Source organism: Sesamum indicum, linkage group LG3 (assembly GCF_000512975.1).
Source record: "Sesamum indicum cultivar Zhongzhi No. 13 linkage group LG3, S_indicum_v1.0, whole genome shotgun sequence".
Classification (NCBI taxonomy): Eukaryota; Viridiplantae; Streptophyta; class Magnoliopsida; order Lamiales; family Pedaliaceae; genus Sesamum; species Sesamum indicum.
In genome coordinates, this window is record NC_026147.1 from 9,036,647 (window position 1) to 9,058,296 (window position 21,650).

The 21,650-nt window shown below is 36.9% G+C and overlaps 3 protein-coding genes across 5 annotated transcripts in view; 2 read left to right on the forward strand and 1 right to left on the reverse strand.

Annotated features, from left to right (window-relative positions):
* Positions 1-3,145, forward strand: part of LOC105157779 (protein phosphatase 2C 16-like) — a 4,072-nt gene extending 927 nt beyond the window's left edge. The window contains exons 2-6 of one of the 3 annotated variants that reach the window (XR_002286779.1): positions 16-886; positions 1,287-1,637; positions 1,757-1,862; positions 2,086-2,200; positions 2,577-2,710. Coding sequence is in view for 2 of the 3 variants with exons in the window: in XM_020692669.1 (XP_020548328.1) it covers positions 16-886; positions 1,287-1,637; positions 1,757-1,862; positions 2,577-2,911 (1,663 nt within the window). In the remaining variant the exon portion in view is untranslated. Of the gene's footprint in view, positions 1-15; positions 887-1,286; positions 1,638-1,756; positions 1,863-2,085; positions 2,201-2,576 lie in introns of all 3 variants that reach the window. The other 2 variants (XM_020692669.1, XM_011074253.2) reach the window with 2 other exon arrangements.
* On the reverse strand, positions 8,233-10,892 carry LOC105157780. Its single transcript, XM_011074254.2, has 4 exons — positions 10,409-10,892; positions 10,137-10,286; positions 9,506-9,823; positions 8,233-8,816 (listed from the first exon to the last, which is right to left on the reverse strand). The coding sequence occupies exons 1-4, from the start codon at positions 10,817-10,819 to the stop codon at positions 8,409-8,411; spliced, it is 1,287 nt and encodes a 428-aa protein (XP_011072556.1). The 5' UTR covers positions 10,820-10,892; the 3' UTR covers positions 8,233-8,408.
* On the forward strand, positions 14,211-16,076 carry LOC105157848 (serine/arginine repetitive matrix protein 1-like). The gene has a single exon (XM_011074344.1). The coding sequence runs from the start codon at positions 14,211-14,213 to the stop codon at positions 16,074-16,076; it is 1,866 nt and encodes a 621-aa protein (XP_011072646.1).

The following is a 21,650-nucleotide window of genomic DNA, read 5'->3' on the forward strand; positions in this document are numbered from 1 at the left end:
TCAAGAATCTCCAAGGTTTACAAGTTTGCTTTTGTTGATGAAAAAAAGAGGAATGACGGAAGAGATGTCGCCTCCTGCTGCATGTGAAATTTCTGAAATTGCAAACCTCAAGGAGATCGAACGACGCAATCGAGAGACAGAAACAGCTAACTTGCTGTCAGATCGAGGGGTCATGCTGGATGATAATTCTGGGTCTAGTTGGGGTGCTGGTTATGATTGTGCTAGCACTGACAAGAATGAGCTTACCTCATCAATGCTGGGGGGAAGTAAAACACATGATATGTCAGGGAGAAGAGAGATAACTGAAAATGGTGTATTGGTTCATGAAGTACAGGAAAGTGAAGAAGATGAAATTCTCTCAGTTGCTGAAGACCCAAGTAGTTTGGAGTTGTTACCCATAGATTCTACTTCAGATTTAAGTGTGCCTTTAGATACTACTTCAGACGCCAGCTTACCGATAGCTGTTGAACTTGAGGGTAGTGAGAATGGTCAAATATTTGCAAAGGTCATTAGTGTGGAGGAAAGAAGTATAAAACGGAGATTATCTGAGGATATCCTAAAGGAGGCTGCTAAACCAAATGAAGAATGTTCCAGTGGACCTACAATAAAGGCATCCATAGTTGCTGTGAAGTTATCCAGTGAAAAGGATTCCAGTAAAGGTGGTGTTAAGAGTGTCTTTGAACTGGACTGTCTGCCACTATGGGGATCAGTGTCTATATGTGGGAATAGGCCGGAGATGGAAGACGCTGTTATGGCCGCACCTCATTTCATGAAAATTCCGATTAAGATGTTTATTGGTGACCATGGTATAGATGGGATAAGTCAGAAGTTGAGTCACCTGACTTCGCATTTCTTTGGGGTTTATGACGGTCATGGTGGATCTCAGGTATGTATGGTTTCTCTATTGTAACCAATTTTATTTCTCGTCAGGGACTAAGTTGAATGGTATTTTAGTTATTGGAGCACATTCTGGAATACGCATATAAGCACAATAACGAAACAGACTGGATTTATACAGCGTGCTGCCCTTGCAGATTTATATAGCTCAAAATAATTTTTGATTTCCTTAGTTTAAAAAGTCGTTGATTGGGTAGACCTAAAATGTTATATCTTGTCTGTTAAGTACCTCTGAGAATAAGAAATGCAGCTAAATGCTGTGCCCCCGTGTGACTTCGTAAAAATTCTGCATTTATAGTAATTTTTGTCAACCATACAAGTTGTTAAGAATGTAATTAATTGCTGTCCGCTAGTTTAATTCATTATTAGCAGCATTCCGGTTTTTATAGGTAGCAAACTACTGTCGCGATCGTGTCCATTTGGTTTTGGAAGAGGAGTTAAAGAATGTTAAAGATGTTCTGGTGAATGGATGTACCAGAGACACACGACAGGTTCAGTGGGAGAATGTGTTTACCAGATGCTTTCTAAAGGTTGATGACGAAGTTGGGGGAAAAGTGAGCAGAGTCATAAATACACATGTGTCTAGTTGCACCTCTGAACCTGTCGCCCCCGAGACTGTTGGAACGACTGCTGTGGTTGCGGTGGTTTCTTCATCACATATTATAGTTGCCAACTGTGGAGATTCACGAGCTGTCCTTTATCGTGGTAAAGAAGCAATCGCGCTATCGGTCGATCATAAAGTAAGCAAAATCTTTGTTACCAATGATTATTGTTTTCTTCCATTAGTCATTTTATGAGCTTATTTCAGTAACTCATCTTATTTAATTTAATTCTATTGTAACTGCCTGTTTATTGCCAGCCTAACCGAGAGGATGAGTATGCTAGGATTGAGGCATCTGGCGGCAAGGTCATACAATGGAATGGGCACCGTGTTTTTGGTGTTCTCGCGATGTCAAGGGCTATTGGTAGGTCATGCATTGCCATATGTGTAACAGTAGGTCATCAATTTACTCTTTCCATGCATGTGCGTACAGAAGTTGCATGTTTTTTTGTTGCTTCTGACTTGCGGTACATTGTCTTTTGTGTTGCGGAGTTTATGGAACTCTTTTATCTCATTTAATTCATGTACACTAATTTCTGGTTGCCAAACCAGATAAAAGTTATCTGATCTGCTTTTGATTATCTCAGCAAATCCAGCATTGGCAGGAGAATTTCAGTACGAGTTTTTGTTGTGAAATTGCACAACAAAAACATACATTCTCTTTTTTATTTTCTTTCAAAGCTCGGATGCAAGAAGGGACAGGTCTCACATTTCTTACCTCTCTGCTCTGTTGTCATGATCCTCAAGTATTTTCTGATTGCTGGAGACCGGATAAAGCTTTCTGTTTGTGCATTTTATATGTCTTCACTTATTCTATTAGCACGGGAAAAGAAGGAACTTGATATGGTACTTGGAAGAACTTTAAATGTTTAGACTGTGTGTGATTGCTTATACGGATTTCTAATATGCTTTACAATATTTTGCTTCTCGATACATATTTTTATTTTAGTTTTTTTGCCTTCATTTTTATGATTCTAGATATTTAGCGACAATGCTTTTTCATCGTTATTCCTGAACAATATTGATGAAATTTATGCTATTCACTGAAACTTCCGCTGCTCTCCCTCATACTTCTCAGGCGATAGATACTTAAAGCCATGGATCATACCAGAACCTGAGGTCATGTTTGTGCCTCGTGCCAGAGAAGACGAGTGCCTTGTTCTGGCCAGTGATGGCTTATGGGACATAATGACAAACGAAGAAGTTTGTGAGGTGGCTAGAAAAAGAATCTTACTGTGGCACAAAAGGAATGCGTCGAACCCATTGGCAGATAGGGGCCAAGGAGTTGACCCTGCTGCACAAGCAGCAGCCGATTACCTCTCAAACCTCGCCCTTCAGAAGGGGAGCAAGGATAATATTTCTATAATCGTAGTCGACCTGAAAGCCCAAAGGAAGTTCAAGGTCAAATCTTGATATAGTTTTGTACTCTTATTGTTACATAACCAGTCCATTCATTTTTCATATGGGCTTCAAGTGTGTAAGAGAATAGTTACCGGTATGTGACATAGAAACAAGTGGGATAATGAGCTGTGTAAGAATTTTTGCCAAGAACCGCGGCAACTGTATTCTATGTAAATTTGATATATGTTGCGTTATCAGTAGATTTGGATGAATAAATACTCAGACTACACAGCTCTTGTTTGCTTATGCTACTGTGTCTGTGGGTCGTTATGTCTATGACCATGTTGTTGGATCATCTCCCGTAATGGGTTCGTTGTATGGCTCATGGCATTAAGTATCAACTGTAAGTATGAGAGAACTAAACAAGTATCAATTGTAAGTATAAACCCAACATTCTGAAAATGTTGAACCTCGAACCATTGGTGTGTCTTCTAAAGGACGGGCTTACTTATGATTGTCTGGAATTCTAGGATAGCTAAAGTGTAGACAAACATCTACCTTCGCCTCTTCCTTTTGATTGTCTGGAATTCTAGCGGGACAGGAAGCGTTGCCAGCAAAACCTGATTATCGCGAACAAACTTGCAACCTAAGTAAGTACTCATAGTAAGGTCTTAATGTTATAGGGTTCATCCGAAGATCTTTGGCTATATCTGACGGGTCGGACCGGAAATCATCAGCAAACAGGGAGAGCACCAGGATATAGCTAATAAGCAGTTTCAATTTATCATCTGGAATTCTTGTATCGTTTTGTAGCACCAAATAAAGAGGAGAACTTCTGAGACAGGATACTAGGTAATTTGTGACGCTTTGCAGATGTTACACCATCCATAGAATGCCTATCCTTGAACTTGATGAGATGAGTGATATATGACAATATGCCAGCAAATCTTCTTAAAAAATTTGAAGGAGGAGGAAAACAGTGAAGAAAAAAGATGACCTCAAACCAAAGTAACATTCCACGAACAATGTGGCTAATCTTACAGGATAGTTGATACAAATAAGAATCAGCTCTCATTCTTAATAAACATCGGAAAGAAAGTTGAGTATCCAGGAGGAAATCAAACTTTATACACATCAATAATTTGGGCTGATGGTGAAAGAAGTTCCAGTTGTTTGGGAAAAACCAGTTATGGACTGGGTTCAATTCCAGTTGAAGTTGAGTTTGGATTACAAAACAAATTTTAAGACTTTTCTACATAATTATTCATTACAATACAGCGGAGTAATCATCTCTCACGTTACAATCGTGCTGAATAAACACATCAAACTACATGAAGATCATCTGGTAAAATTACAAGTGTGTTAGGCGTGTGATGTTGTGATGCAAGCCTAAGAGATATTCCTACAGCATTTATGCCTGCTTTACTATTCTCATCACACAAAGCCTTCATATACTTAACTAGAAATTGCATTTCTTGCGATACAACCTCAATGATAATATTGGCAGTAAAGAATAAGAAGCTTGCTAAAGAGTGTTAGGACAATAATACACTTGAAATTTAATAGAGCATTGAGAGCTTAAAAGTTTCAGAGCTTCTCACCTTAACATCCTCTAATTTATCAACTCTGCTCGGATAAACATCAGGGCTCACTACTGATCCAAGGTCAAAAACATCTAGAAGATAATCCCATTCCCCTTTCAGAATTATCTTGTCGAGTGGATATGCCTTATCTGGTGAAGTGGCATCCAAACATTGCGAGAATTAGTTGTAGAAGCGATAGCTTCAAGTGCCTCTGTGTTTATCTCAATTCCTTTCAATTTCTGGTCCATGACAGGATTATGTGTATGGATATATACAATTACATATTGCTTTATAACTATAAAATATTGATAAGACTCTTCAACTCCTCCTGGGTGAGTCTGCAGTAGAGTAGAGTTCAAACTCTGTTTTCAGTTGTTTTTTCACCATTTAAAAACAAATCTACGCCCTTCACATTCTCACACAAACTCTTCTTCTTGTTTCAGTACTTGTCTCTCTGTCTCGTTGGCAAAAAGAAAGCAACGCAGTTTTCTCTTTTCGCTGGTGAAGGCAAGCATGGCATGGCAGCGGCGGCGGCGTCATACAGAGAGGTTTGTTTTTTCTATTTTCTGGCTTCTTTTCTGAATCTTGAGAGGTTTGGTTTTCCTATTTTCACGAGTCTTGGCATCGGAGTTATGATTTTGTCCTTTCTTGCATCTGTGTACGAGTTTTTGCCAACAACTGTCGCAACTGTACTCCCATATATTTATATGTTGTGTTATCAGTAGATTTGGATGAATATATAATAAGGCTATTGGCAATGAACCATCACAACTTAGATGCTGCAATTTGATTGAATGTTTGAGTAGTTTTAGGTATAAAAAGTACAAGTTGGAGCAGTGCCCGACCATTGATTCTTTACGTTCAGTAGATCGGTTCCTTGGCCTCTATCTGCTGTTGTCTTCTTTTTGTGCCGGAATCATAGGTATGAATTTCATGCTCTACCAGTATCATCAACTTTCTTCTTTCTCATGCAACTTTGCAACACAGATTATGTGTTGAAATGTACTAAGTTGAAGCAGTATTTGTAGAAGCCACACGCCTTTGAATTTCTACAATTACGTCTATATTTTGTTGTTATCTGTTGTATTTTTAATAGAAATGCATTCGTTATTCTCTGCAATAAGAAAATATACGTTTACCGAAAGTTTTATACATAGATTTATCAAAATCGATCCTATAAATAAAAATTAATTTTATATTTGAGGTAATTTTTAGATTACATGTTAATTTTTTTTTCAATATTTTACACTTTTACTCTAATTCTCGTATTAGCTTAAGCATTAGAGTGATAATATTTTGTTTTGCATTTTTTTATAATTTTCTTTTGGTGGGGTGGGGGGATGTTATTGAATCCCATTAGTTTGGATGCAAGGATATTATTTTAGCATACTCATTATTATTTTATAGTAATTTTTTTACAATATTTTGCAACTTTTTTTTAATTCATTTGTTAGTTTAAAGATTGGAGTGCTAACTTTTATTTTGTGAATGATTGTTTTGTTAAAATTTCGTAAAATTCCATTTATTTGTGCATTACTCAATAGAAAATTTTTGCACTCAACATTATCAAAGGCCCTCAGAATTTTATAAAACATTATGGCATATTTACTCACACACACACACACACACACACATATATATAATCTTACAAGTACCAAAGAATTATTGATGAAGTTATGCTGTGAACTCTAACTTTTCCTTGCTCTTGCTCCTGTTTCTGAAGTGATAGATTATTAAAGTTGTGGATCATATTAGAACTCAAAGTCGTGTTTTTGCCTCGTGTTTTAGAAGACGAGTGCCTTGTTCTGGTTAGTGATGACTTATGGGGTGTGATGACAAGTGAAGACGTTTGTGAGGTAGCTAAAAAATGAATTTTAATATGGCACAAAAAGAATGCAACAAATTCATTAGTGAAAAGAGGCCTAGGAGTTGACCCTCTTGCGCAAGTCGCGGCTGACTACTTCTCGAGCCTCGTCTTAGGAAATGGAATAAGGATAATATTTCTATAATCTTGAAATATTGCGAATAAGATTATAGAAATATTATCCATGCTTCCTCTCCGAAGGGCAAGGTTCGAGAGGTACTCGGCCGCTATTTATGCAACAAGGTCAACTCTTTGGCCCAATGAATTTGTTGCGTTCCTTTAGTGTCATATTAAAATTTGTTTATTAGTTATTTCACAAAATTCTCTATTTGTCATTACGTCCCATAAGCCATCACTAGTCACGACATGGCATTTGCCTTCTCTAGCTCTGAGACATAAACATGATTCAATATGAAAATCTTATTTGTAGAAGTCGAAGATTTTGAGGTATGTTTTACACCACACATTCAACATACTCTTTATTTAATTTTAATCTTTACCTTAATTTCCTTACTATTTGAAGCATTGAAGTGCTTATTTTTGTTTTGCAGGTTTTTTTTTTTTTTTTTTTTATGTAACTTCATAAAATTTCATAATCTTGTACGCGACTTGTTGGAATACTTTTGCTCTCATGTTTTGGAGCTTAATAAAATTTCATTATCTTGTATGCGACTTGTTGGATTACTTTTGCTCTCAGTATTATGGAAGGCCCTCATAATTTTAGAATATGTTTATATAAGTTTACAGATACCAAGAATTATTTCATTAAAGAAAAAAGAAAGAGAGAGGTTTTAAGTGTTAATACTGCCCCGCAACAGGTTATTGCTTAAATACATGTAATAGTTTGTAATTAGTTGTTTTTCGATTTACATTTAAGATTTATGGGTTTCGATGCCCTATGCTAATTCCGTTATTTAGGAATGATACAATGATAGTTATTGTAATTTAATTTTAAAAGCAACTTATTCTGAAAAAAAAAAAATCACCAATATTTCTGTTAAAATATTGATTTAATCAAAATGTATGAGAAGTAACAAAGTTTAAAACTGAAGGGCCTTAACTACCCTGGAAAACACTTTGGAAATATACCAAGAATCAAATTCATTTTTTGTATGTTCGGACACAACATTCTTAACACAAGACACTAGACGTGCAACCAGGATAACACTTATTTTTTTAACGCCCTGCCTTCTTCCAAATCCGCAGACCAATTACAATAACCTCTATGCACAGTAATGGTATTATAAACTTTCAGAAATGAAAAAACAGTTCATCTCCAAATAATTCACACATTCTGGATAATTTGGGAAATGAGAAATGATTTTTACTTTAATCAGAAACCGATTAATAAACATCTGGGAATTAAATTAATCCATGAACATACCATGAAACATCAAACGATTCCAGTATCCAAAATCAAGAACAATTTCATTATTAAATGGAATCCACCCCAAGAGCCACCTTTCAAGTTAAATACTGATGGAGCAGCTACGAAAAATCCTGGTGCGGCGGGGCAGGAGGTATAATTAGAGATTGGGAAGGAAAATATATCGCCAGTTTTGCTCAGCACATTGGGAACAAGATCAGCGGCCGACTTAAAATACATAGGCGTTTTTTTTATGAATGTCCTAGTTTCGGGAATCTTTTGTCAAGTCAGACCTTGATCAAACTTTCAACAGATTTTGAACTAAGCTTTTTAACACACATTTTGCTTCTATGATGCAATATATATAATGGTGCTCAATCAAAAAAGAAAAACTATTAATATAATGGCGCAGTCACTTGATTACGTTAGAGATTCTATTAACAAATTCAAACATAAAGTAACAATAATTCGAAAAAACTAAATAAAATCCAAAAATGAATAATAATCTAGTCTATATTTAAATTTCTAAAATACTAAAATTTTCTTAATTATCATTTTGGAAAAGAAAAAAATAACATAATAATAACAATCTAGTTGATATTAAAACTCAAGAGTCATCTGCAATTCTCTCTGGAAATATTAAAACTTCTCGACTATCATTTTGAAAAAGAAAAAAGAACATATGGACCAGCAAGTTCATCAAGAATGGTAAAATTACAACAGCAATACTAGGATAGCTAAAGTGTAGACAAACATCTACCTTCGCCTCTTCCTTTTGATTGTCTGGAATTCTAGCGGGACAGGAAGCGTTGCCAGCAAAACCTGATTATCGCGAACAAACTTGCAACCTAAGTACTCATAGTGAGGTCTTAATGTTATAGGGTTCATCCGAAGATCTTTGGCTATATCTGACGGGTCGGACCGGAAATCATCAGCAAACAAAGAGAGCACCAGGATATAGCTAATAAGCAGTTTCAATTTATCATCTGGAATTCTTGTATCGTTTGTAGCACCAAACAAAGAGGAGAACTTCTGAGACAGGATACTAGGTAATTTGTGACGCTTTGCAGATGTTACACCATCCATAGAATGCCTATCCTTGAACTTGATGAGATGAGTGATATATGACAATATGCCAGCAAATCTTCTTTTCTTTGACTCATCCTACAAAATTTGAAGAACGAGGAAAACAGTGAAGAAAAAAGATGACCTCAAACCAAAGTAACATTCCACGACAATGTGATTAATCTTACAGGATAGTTGATACAAATAAGAATCAGCTCTCATTCTTAATTAACATCGCGAAAGTTGAATATCCAGGATGAAATCAAACTTTATACACATCAATAATTTCGGCTGATGGTGAAAGAAGTTCCAGTCGTTTGGAAAACCCATTTTGGACTGGGTTCAATTCCATCCAGGAAAAATTCCAGTTGAAGTTGAGTTTGGATTACAAAACAAATTTTAAGAATTACAACAGTCCATAATTGGACTTTTCTACATAATTATTCATTACAATACAGCGGAGTGACCATCTCTCATGTTACAATCGTGCTGAATAAACACATCAAACTACATGAAGGTCAACTAAGATCATCTGGTAAAATTACAAGTGTGTTAGGCGTGTGATGTGTGATGCAAGCCTAAGGATATTCCTACAGCATTTATGCCTGCTTTACTATTCTCATCATACAAAGCCTTCATATACTTAACTAGAAATTGCATTTCTTGTGATACAACTTCAATGATAATATGCATGTAAAGAATAAGAAGCTTGCTAAAGAGTGTTAGGACACTAATACACTTGAAATTTAATAGAGCATTGAGAGCTTAAAAGTTTCAGAGCTTCTCACCTTAACATCTTCTAATTTATCAACTCTGTTGCAAACAAAACTTGGATAAACATCAGGGCTCACTACTGATCCAGCTTCTGCAAGCTCAAAAACATCTAGAAGATAATCCCATTCCCCTTTCAGAATTATCTTGTCGAGTGGATATGCCTTATCTGGTGAAGTGGCATCCAAATCATATGGTGGAACATTGCGAGAATTAGTAGTAGAAGCGATAGCTTCAAGTGCCTCTGTGTTTATCTCAATTCCTTTCAATTTCTGGTCCACATCTTCCTGAGTTCCTGGACCTTCTGTTTGTCGTAGGGTTTCACGTTTCACATCCTGAAATTTAGTGATGTATCACATATATGAATATCACCCAGTGAAAAATCATTACATGATTAATAGTTAAGGATACATTTTTTTAAGCTACGCCTATCCCACTTCACTCTTTCACCTATCAAGATTTGTTACTTGGTGGATGCTTCAGATTTCAAAGCCCCAGGTTCAATAGCACGAAAAACAGAGCACCTATAGTCGAACTTTAATAACAAAACATTTTGCAGAACATAGAAATAACAAGGAAACAAATATGTATTACATCTGAAGAGCAATAAGGCCATCAAACTTCTACAGATAGATGAAAGGGGTTTACCCGTCGTATATCCTTCTTTGTTGAATACATTACAGTCAAATTTCTGAATTTATCAGCCTTCTCCTCCATGGTGATTTCTCCCTTCGCTTCATCCAGCTCTTCATTTTCATGCAGCTCAGGCCCTCCAAATTTCGGGTCCAATCTGAATATCTGCAAAAATACAATGCTAGAAATGTCAATCGTTGTATTAATCATAGAATAAACAAAACTCAAATTGAAAATCCTAAATCCCAACCCAAACAACCAAACAAATAGAAAACCAACATCTTTACCCTATTAGCAGCAATTGGAACCATTGTCAAAACTCTGGTCTCCTTGTCCAACACCCCCAGAGCATAATTACACAGCTGCGGCGTCGTTGCCTCGCCGGAATAATTTGACCCAACAAAGTTCACCTGCGACCCATTCACGCCCACCACAACCTGCATTCTAGGGTTCCTAGGGTTTCGAGAATTCGCGCTCTTGTAAACCTTGACGCTTCCCGGTCTTGAATCCGAGTCATCGGAATTTTTCAATGGGTCATAGCCGGATGGAAAGTATCCAACTACTGGAGGAGCTTTTTGATCTGGGTTTTCGCCAATTGTCTTGATTTTCACGTCCAGGGCTTGGAACTTCTTCCCCCTCTTCGAAACTTCTTCTTCTGTTAGCGTCGATTTCTTCTTTTTTTCTTTTGATTTCGTCATGGTTTGGTGAGAGGAGTTCAAAGCAAAGCTTGAAGTGAGTTAGTGAGCTCAACGCATAAACCCTAATCCTCGAGACTTGGAGACAAAAAAGAGCGGGTTGCTATTGGATGCCCCTCAACTCATTCAAATTTTCATAAGGACCCATTAACTTTTAATAATCTTAAAAACACCTCAATTTGTAGACTTTTGAAATTTTCGATACTTTTTCATCGAAAATGAAATTATTGAAAAAAAATATTAATTCTATGAAAATTAAATATATAATAGCTCTGAAATTATTTAATTTCCTTCAATACACTCATTTTTTCTTTAATTCTCTACTAAATTTTTGAGTCTCCTAACAAAATAGTTTACTTTCTTAATTTCCTTTTACCTTTTATTTTTAACGACAATTGATGTCACATAATAAATATTTTTTTAATAACAAACTGATCCAATATTATAATTTTTTTAATAAATATTTTAACGACAATTGTACGTTTATTTCATTTTATAATTTTATTTCTAACACCAGTGAAATATTTCTGAATTTTTTTTAATATTTATCGACTCAAAAAATATACTCGAAACCAAATTTGAATTCATGCTAAAAATCATAATTATTGGGAGGGATTCAATTCTGTATCCCTACATGAACATGATTAGCCTCACCTCCCACTTGGAATTAGGTACCTATGATGAAATCAATAATAATAATTTTTTATAATATTTGAATATGATAAGATCGTCGGCCTAGTCCAGGTAGTGAAATTGAGGCTCCATGATCTTAAAAATTATAGGTTTGGGTCACACTTTATGTATAAAATGTTGTGTCTACTATAATCATAATCAATTTATTTGAATTAATAATAGTTCATCGCTCTTATTTAAAAAAAGAAAACAAATGAATATGACAAGATCATAAACCTTGTATATATAATATATTATTAACACTAATATTGCAATTAATACGATTAAAACTAAACATCTGCTAAAATGTTAAGTCACGAACTCCTTATTTTTATTGAAAAGAAATATATTTAATCTTATAAACTCATATTTGAAAAAAATCATCAAATAATTTATAATATCTTATAAACTCTCAAAGATTTATAAAATACTTGAAAAAAAGATTATACGTTAATCCAAAAAGTCCGTTTATTCTTTCTGATAGAAACGATAACTACATGATTACATCAAATTTTCAATAAATTGAGTAAATACATAAGTCCCATCAATACGATAAAAAAAATATTTTATAGTCTCAAACTTGTTCCGAAGAAACTGATAAAAAGTTTAGGACAAAAATGTTCAAATTTTGAGCTGTATAGCAACTGTGCAATTGTTTGTATGTAGATTGTGTGAATGTTTTTTGTGGGTACAGAGCAGCATCCAAGTTCAATATTGTTCGACGGAACGCAGCGTTAACAATGATTGCCCTTTTGGCCGTTGGGAGTAGAAAAAGACAAGGGAAACCGTGTGTTGCTCTCTTTCCTACATACGAACTATAATGTGTTGTTCATTATAAATCATGATGTGTAGATTGGTCCCATCTCTAAGTAAACTTCAATTAGTTACATGATGTACCATTATAACGAAATTATCTATGATAAGTAAGTATTTTGAAAAACAATAAATAAGTGTTTTATGTCTGTTGCGTATGAGTAATTTAAGTGACTTATAAATTTCAAGGTTTCATTTCCTTAACGATTTATAAGATGATGAAATACTAACAAAGTAATATATTTATACAGTATCTGAACTGTATTCTAACCATTGATGACCCAACACTTGGGAGGTTGAAATCACGATACGTAAACCTGTACAAGTATAGATTTTTGATCTTACAAATACTCTATGATCATTTTTGGACTAAAATATGTCATTTTTAAAAAATATTCTACTTATTCTTACTTAATCCTGCATCAAACTACTTTATGTATTTAGAATTTTGAAAGAACAAACGCATGTTAAGCTTAGTGAAAAATTCCGAACTAAAATTCTCCAACAATGAATAAACACACAAGTGTATTAAACTTTTATCTGTGGTAGGACGCCAGAGGGAATAATTAAGGCTGCCGAGTTGCCTAAGTTAGAAGGCAGAATTAAATTAAATGTAAAGCAAGACGAATATCTTGCATCCTAATTAATGTTATTTAGAGAGATGCGCTTCTACGTAATTACAATTGAAGGTTCTATAGACGACAGAAAAAAAAAAAAAAGAAAAAGCGTGTTAAGGACAACGATCATTGAACAATTATTTTCACCGATTTTAAGGAAGACGCCTCCAGCAAAACCCACCCTATTTTCTTTTGGAGGGAAAAAAAGAAAAGAAAAGAATTCATTCCTTGATGACGTGTTAGCTTTGACCTTTGCAATCTGGTTTCAATTTAATGTGCTCTAAGGATGAATGTGGCTTGGTTAGCAAGGACAATGTTGCTTTGACTTTTTCCATAATGTATGAGGAGTTGGTGAAATTTTAGGTGAAACAATCATATTATTATTGAAATCTTACATCCATCTTTGAATTTTGAATTTTGCTTATGAGTTTTTGAAAATTAAAAAATGCCAACATATTTCTTGCATATTATGCTATTATATTACACTTCTTGCTGTATTTGTATTCAAAAATAATTATTGTGTTCGAATTTGAAAAGTATAATTTAGAGTTACATATATTTCAAGAAAGTGTTTAGGTAAGTTGAAAATCTTGTAAAATTAAAACTTGTGAAAACAACATTGGGACGATTCCGATTGTATTCTTGTGATGTTTAAGTTAATTGAGATCATTAATAGGCTTACGTCAACGATAATATTCATAGATTTTTAAATTTTCACATGGATCGTACATATATTTAACTAAATTTGAGTGAAAGTAGCAACAAAATGACTCTCAAAACATGTGATTTTTTTTTTTTTTAATTTTATTGAAGAAATTGAAGAATTAGTTGAGATCAAATATTGGATGACAAAGTTTAAGTGGCATTGCCAAACGCGTCATTAATTGGGGGTGTCATTCTCTGAATCGCAACATGTGAAGGTATATGGTAATTGCCAGTGAGGATTCTTGAAAATACTATTACTTTAATCTTCAGCACTCTCCAAATATCCCCATTAATTATTGTATAAATAAACCCCACTACTTCTCCATTTCCACATACCAACCCCACAAATCTTTGCAACAAACACCCCAAACAACAACAGATCTTTGCAAGAACACATCAAAACCCACAAAAGGGAAAAAGCAGAGTGACCCTCAAAAGTTGCCAAACAAACATTTCCCAACCCCAAAAGCAAAAGCAAGAGCTGCAAACTGCAAAGTGTCTGTCTCATAAAAACAACTCAAAAGGCTCCTCTTTTACCCCATTCATCTTTATCACAAAAGCAACAAGAAAACTCACAGAAACACACAATGGAAGAAGATGGAGATGGGGAAGACCTGACACCGTTCTGGGTCCAGAGCAGCTCCAATCTCCGCCGTGCTGACCGCCTCCGCCGTGGTGTATCCGGCGCGTTCTTTAGCTCAGGGCTGGTGGTTTTTCTTCTGCTGGTAACAGCTGTTTGTTTCTTGGTTTTTGTAGTGCCCTCTACTCTGTCTTTTAGTGCTCAGATCTTTAGGCCGAATAGTGTGAGGAAAAGTTGGGATTCTTTGAACATTGTGCTTGTTTTGGTTGCTGTAGTGTTTGGTTTTCTTAGCAGAAACAAGAATGAGGATAGGTTTTCATATTATGATGAATTTCAAGCTTCTTCCAGTAAGCAGAATCAGTCCCAGAAGTCCAACCCATCTACGCCCAACAAGTGGTATGAGGGACAGACATCAAATCTTGCAACTTCAAACCAATGGTATGAAGATTCTGATTATCAGGCTAAATTGGAGCGCAGAAATTCCTTCTTGAGAAGGAATAGCAGCTCATACCCCGATCTGCGTGAATTTTCTTCCTTCCATTGGTCTTATGGAGATTATCAGAGGAGATTTTATGATGATTTTCATGTTGATCCGGGTCGGGTTCCGGATCCGGGACAGCTACACCGCCGCCACCGGAGTTTGGAAGAAGTTGATTATCTCAGAGCAGCGCCGCAGACGAAGGCTATTATTGTTGATACATTGGTGAGTAAATCTAAGGAAGCTGCAAATTTGCTGCCGCCACTGCCACCAGCTCAACCGCCGCCGGCAGTACCTCATCCAGAAGAAATGTCGGATGGTACGGAAGAAAGAGCAGCACCTGAAAGCGACAGATCAAGCAGGAAAAAGGAAGAAGATTCGGAACCTCCCGTTACAGCAAGGAAGCCACCTCCACCGCCTGCGGCGGCGGCGGCAGAGTCGCCAGACTCGTCACAAGTGCTGGAAAATCCAAGGCGTACATATGAAAGAGTGCCACGAAAAAAGGAGAGATCAAGTAGAAAACCGAACAAACAAATGGAACCAACAAGACGCATTGTGACACCACCACCACCTTCTCCTCCGCCGCCTCCTCCTCCTCCTCTGCCTCCACCCCAGCAAAAGAGCAGCAAAAGAGGCGGGGGAACGGGAAGCGCAACTAAAGATTTCTTGAATTCCCTTTACCACAAGAAGAAGAAGAAGCAAAGACAGAAGAGCGTTGATAATTTGGATTCTCTTCTTCACGAAGCTCAAGCTCCTCTAAGCTTCCAGCTCCCGCCACCATCGCCGCCTCCTCCACCTCCGCCTCCACCTCCGCCACCATCAGTCTTCCAAAATCTGTTCTCTTCGAAAAAGCAAAAACGAAAGAGAACCATAACAGTCACACTGGCACCCCATCCACCATCTCTACCTACACGTCAACCAGAACCCACTTCCCGGACCGCGCCATTGCCCACTAGCAAGCCACCGAAACCCATAAAGATGATCTTCGATAAATTAGAGGAAAATTCAAACAGCGGCGGCGAATCCCCGCTCCATCGTATTCCGCCTGCCCCACCTCCGCCGCCTCCGGGGTTCTTCAAAAGCCCGGCATGGAAGTTTGTAGTGCAAGGAGACTACGTCAGGATCAACAGCAACACCAGCTCCAGGAGCGGGTCCCCGGACCTAGACGACCCGGATTCCGACGTCACGCCCTCCTCCGTGGACGGCGGCGGCGCAACGCCATTCCATCCATCGCCATTGTTCTGCCCGAGCCCAGACGTGAACACGAAAGCTGAGAGCTTCATCACTAACTTCCGGGCCAAATTGAAGCTTGAGAAGATCCATTCCATGAAGAAAAGAGAAGTGGGCTTGTCTGGTCTAGGCCCAGGCCCAGCTTCAGGCCCAAGTCAGATTTAATGTTTCTTCTTGAAAAAAAATGATTTTTTTATTTATTCCATTTTTGGATTATTGATTTAGAGGAAAATATGATATGTGTTTGGAAAAAAAATAAAAAAAGAAATACGTACCGTACCTATAGTGTGAATTTGATTTCATCTTGGAGTTTTTAGGTCCCTTGAATAAAATGGAGGCCGGATGAGGAAGATCGACTAACTTAGACGTGTATTTGTACGTAAAATTTCATTTTAGATACTTGAATGTCACGAACATTGTTGAGTTTTATTTTGATATAATCAAATTTTTCGTGTGTTTTTTAGTATATGATATATGGATCATAGAGAGGAAGTCACATGAGATGTCATGCAATCACAGCCGAAATTTCAATAGTTGAGAATCCTCTCTATCTTAGCTCAAATGAGTATCAATGTTAAAACAGCATAGCCTTATTTAGTTTATTATTTGGAAGATAGCTCCTTAACCAGCTCTGCAAGAACTGCTTTCTCCTCCTTTATGTGTTCAATCCACCTTGCTTTGATTCTGACAAGCTCCAGACTTTGCTTCAGAATCTACATAATGGAGGAAAGAGGACGGCTATGGCTATGGGTACTGAAAAATGCTTCGACTTCATCAGCAATCTCATGGCTGCAGAACTGAAAACAAGAATGTTATGTGTGTTGTTTCTATGTTTACAGTCATTTCAAGTTTTTTCACTTGATGGAGGGATATCCATAAATTATTTATAATGGTGATGGAATAGTTGTGTCAGAGTGTAATATTGGGTCAGTCTTCACGTTCCTATATAGGAAGATATGGGCATATGGCAGATGATTCATAGTGTTGAGAGTGTTGTATAGTTGTGTGAGTCACTTACTGGGGTGACAATATCACACACGAAATAAGTAAGAATCATCCTGTCTCCCCATTTCTTCATGATCAGATCCCAGTTTGTCTGCAAGACATCGAAAAGGCATTGATGATGACCAGGAAAACAAAACAACATTGTGACCAACCTAAGTTGCAAGTTGATGAGCCAGGATGTACATTTTGTGTGGTAACATTTTCAGGCAAGAAAGAAATAGGAAGGTTGAGCATGACCTAAGTGAACCTGCATCTTGATGAGGAACCTGCATCAGAGCTAAAAGTGAAATGTTAGTAAACTGGCTAGGTGGTGCAGGACACTGGGTCTTGATGGCCGTGATTTTGTTGTTGTACGTCATCAGTTAACATGAAGTCCTGAGTTTCTGAAACTATAACAGGGTCAGGACACGACGCCATGCAGCTGAAGAGGTCGTCAGAGTCATGAACTTAGAGAAGCTTCGACAGGAAATTGTTGTAAACAGTTGCATGCACTATTTTGGACTAATCTTATGCAGAATCCAAGTTTTTTCCTGTACTGCATCGACTTCCCTATATATCTTTTGAAGGCAATGCAGGCCAGTTCTATCTGCACTGCTTGCATTTCTTATCACAGCTATGTAAGCCGCCTGCTGGAAAAGTTGAGTTCAACAGGTTAAGAAAATTAAAGTGAGGAGAGCAGAAATATTTGATGTTACCTTTCTGGTGTCAACTGGAAGTAGTGAGGTGTTTCTGTCCGCTTGGAAGCGCTTTATGGCTTCTACTTTAGTTGGAGGGTGATCAAAACTAGCTAACCCCGTCAAAACTTCTTCCCTTATCAGTGCATTTAGGTGGCTTTCACCTGGTGTGACATCCCAGCCTAGTTTCCTGCAAATATAATCTCCAATTTGAAAACAAGCAAAAAAGCATGCATGCCAAGATTACTATTTTACTTCGTTATATACCAGTTAAGCACATTAATGAACCAGTCCGTAGTTAGAATCTTATTGTTGTCAATGCAACAGGGACGAGATCACGAGAAGTCCTACTCACTGTTCTGATGTATAGATTGTCATTATACAGTAGGGAAAATACTGCATATTTTGTCATTTGTCAATGCAAAATCAAGAGAATGCCAGGAAATTTGATATACTTTCTCACTCTGAATGTGTTAGGAGGAGACTGATGAAGAATTTCTTGAAATCAGACGCCAATTCTGGGATGGCGTCTCTTATGATTTTTAAAGCATTACAGCATACGTAAAGTAGAAGTTAATATCATAGTCGCCCCAAGTCAAATATGCGAGTAAGGAAATAGAGAAGAGACTTGTACATCAATAAGTCTTGACAGCACAATATATCAATGTCCTTCCTGTATGTATCCATCAGGTTCAGCAAAGATGAGAATGGCGTTGAGCAAGCCTCACATAGTGCGAACGTATCATCCAAAATCCCTGACAAAGAAGTTTCTATTGAATAAGAAAAGCATCAACAACCTATCAAGCAGCGTATCCTGAAAATAGTTTCACTTGTAACAACTTCAGAAGGCAACCAATGATTTCAACTACAAAACCTAACTCATATCCGACTGATATAGAGATGTTGGAGTGTACAAGCATGATAAATAGTTCTACATATCAACACAAACAGCAACCAAGAACAGAAAGCATGGGAATGGTAAAAACAATCAAGAGATATGGTTTATCAGAGAGTACTGTTGACCATATTCATCTGCTTATGATGAGGAGTTGCTTGCTATAGCTTTCCTCAATTGAGCTGCAAGGCTGTCGTTATACTTCACCCTATAGAAGCCAGCCTGGTGGATATTTATTTTGATCCACCAACTTTCGCCAACATTTTCTGCGTTACTATTTGTCGTCTGGCTTGAGCAGACATCGGAAGAACAGGAAGCATCCTCTATCTCCATATTCCCAACTTTTGCTTCTAAAAGGAATCTCTTTTGGTTATTGTATGACCTGAGGGACAAAGTCAATGGAACAAGCCACAGAGCATCGGAATCCAAAGCTGAAGATAAAACTCGTGCCTGAAAACGGCAGAGAAGCAAAATACAACAGCTAATCAATTTAAGAAATAATATTTTGTGTTGGATGTGATTGTCCTAATGCATCCATCCGCAGACCACCTGTTGTCTGTTGAAGAAATTGATTCCGAATTTTCCATCTGGGAAATAATCTGTCGGTAACTAAATAACTTACCTAAAAGCATTATTAGATAGCAGAATCAGAAAACAAAAACAACATCATGGTCATCTCAAAACTCTTTCAATAGACGAAGCAATGGAAATAAAAAGTTACCCAAGTTGCAACACCCTCCTTAAGCCACAGATGAGTCCACCATTCCATTATAACCAAGTTACCTAACCAGTCTTTTGCAACTTCATGAGCCACAACAACTGTAAGCTGTCATGGAAAAGATGATTATTTAGAAACGGTTATGGGATATGGAATATAAGAAACAAGAATCATGTGGAAGATAGATTATTTGAGTATTACAAAAGGTTATTTACAATTAGAAAAAAGCAATTCAAAAGATGAATGAATTCATAAAACAACATTGTCAGATTTGAGTCCTACCCGCTGTACATTAGCTGCTGCAGAATGCAAATCATCTTGAAGTAACTCCGTCTCACTGAACGTAATCAAACCAAAATTCTCCATAGCTGCATCAGAGAATTCAGGAACTGCAACCAGATCCAGTTTTGGAGTGGATAAGGCATTGAGAAGTACCTGCAGTTTTCCACATTCATGTAAGCCTATAGTTCAATTCATATCGCAGGGTCGTGTTTAAGTCTTTTATGACTTCAAATGAGCTAGGTTATGGTTTCGATCATCTTATGAGTTCATGGTCTTCTCAATTTTAACAATTATTTCTGAATCTTGATTTCAAAGGAAAAGATGGACAACTTACATCTTAAAGAAGTCGAGTGTTTTCAGAGCAAACTTCCCTTTCTCACTTTTACCAACGGGACAATAAGCATGAACTTTAGTTCCTGCATGAACAGATTGGAGTTGAGAATTCTATGACGGATAGGCAAACACTAATGCAGTCTTTTATCCCTTGATCCTGTGAATACCGTCATCTGTTGTATCTGCAACATAGTCAAATAAACCGACCACAACAAACAAGAACAAGAATTCATGATCAAGCCAAAAAAACCAAAGGAAACGAGATCAAGAATTATTAACAGAAATTAGCACACCCCAAGCCTTTTGAGCTCCTACAAAAGCGATTAGAAAAAACAAAAAGCATACTTGCTTGTGAGAGCCGGTGAAGGAGACTTGACTAATAACAAGTTCGAGTGCATTCAATACTAGAAATTTGGTGACCCCATTAATGAAAACATCAATCAGCATACTCCCAGAAAAAGTGCAGGCAGAAAGGTCCAGCTTTATAGTGAGATCATAGCGTTAGGGGACTGCGAATTCAAGAAGTCTTGTTTGCCCTTTGAACTGCTCAAGTTTCTGTTCCTCCAACTCCATGTCTTGCTATTTGTCGTCAACTTTCTTGGTCTTCTACTCTTTACTGAAATTTAGCCAAGAGAGTGATCACTGATCAACAGTAGCTGAAGATATTACAGAACTTTGTTCTGCACATAGACTTTTGTCTTTTTTCTTTTTCTCTTTATTTAATTCAAATTTATTTGCTTAATTGAAGGATGTTCATAGTTTCAAGCGCGAGTTCACAACTATTTACTTTGTTTGGACTAAAAATTTCATGAATATTGACTAATTTTAATTAATCAGTGCAAAAAAAAAAATTCATTGTCTAAATCCGGTAAAACTTAATTTAATTTGAGTTAAGAACTTTTTGCTCTAGAATAAGTGAAAAATTTGCCAAATCATGTGTGTGTATATGAATTTGAGATAGCAATTATACAAATTTTTATTAGGAACTGTAGGGTATAACCCTCCAGTGGTATCAGAGCCGATTCTCCGATCTGCGTTGATCCTGGTGACGGTAAAACCTTCGCATAACCCTTCCTCTGGTTCTTATTCGCTTCTGTTTTATTTTTCTTTACTGTCGTTGTTATTCCTTTACATTACTCCTGTTAGCCGCGGTAAAACCCCCTAATATCCCTCCTGGCCGGACCCCTGAGGTCGTCGGGTATCTGGACGGGACTTAGGCTGGTTAGCCTCGGTTCTAATACACCTGCCTTTAATTTCTGTTCTATCTACTCTCTGTTAATACGTCTGCGAATCTTGTGTTTTTCTGTGGACGTTTGATAACTGATTTACTTCTGTTGTTTCTGCTATTCCGTATACAGTGTTGCTCTTTATCTGAATAATCTTGTGATTTCTCTTCTGCATACTCGGTTTTCACTTCCTTGATAAAGTTTGAGTTTCTGTAGTGCTGTGCAAACCTGTTTTTAAAATTCTACTGTTTCGGGATTTTTTTTTTTTGCCTTACTAAAACCCTAGACTGTTTTCTTCAAAATCTTTTTTAAAATGGCTGGTTATAGCCTTCAACCATTTGACGGAAAAACCGACTTTTCTATATGGGAACAAAAGATGAAAGGCATCCTTATCCAACAAAAGGTTTTTAAAGCCATTGATGGCAAATACGCTGAAAATATTTCTGAGGAAAAGAAATTAGAAAATGATGAATTTGCATATTCCTCTATTGTTTTGAATCTATCTGATACGATACTGTTTTAAGTCGGAAAACTGGAATCTTCTAAAGCTTTGTGGGATAAGTTGGAGGAATTGTTTACTGAAATCTCCCTTCCTAATAAAATAAA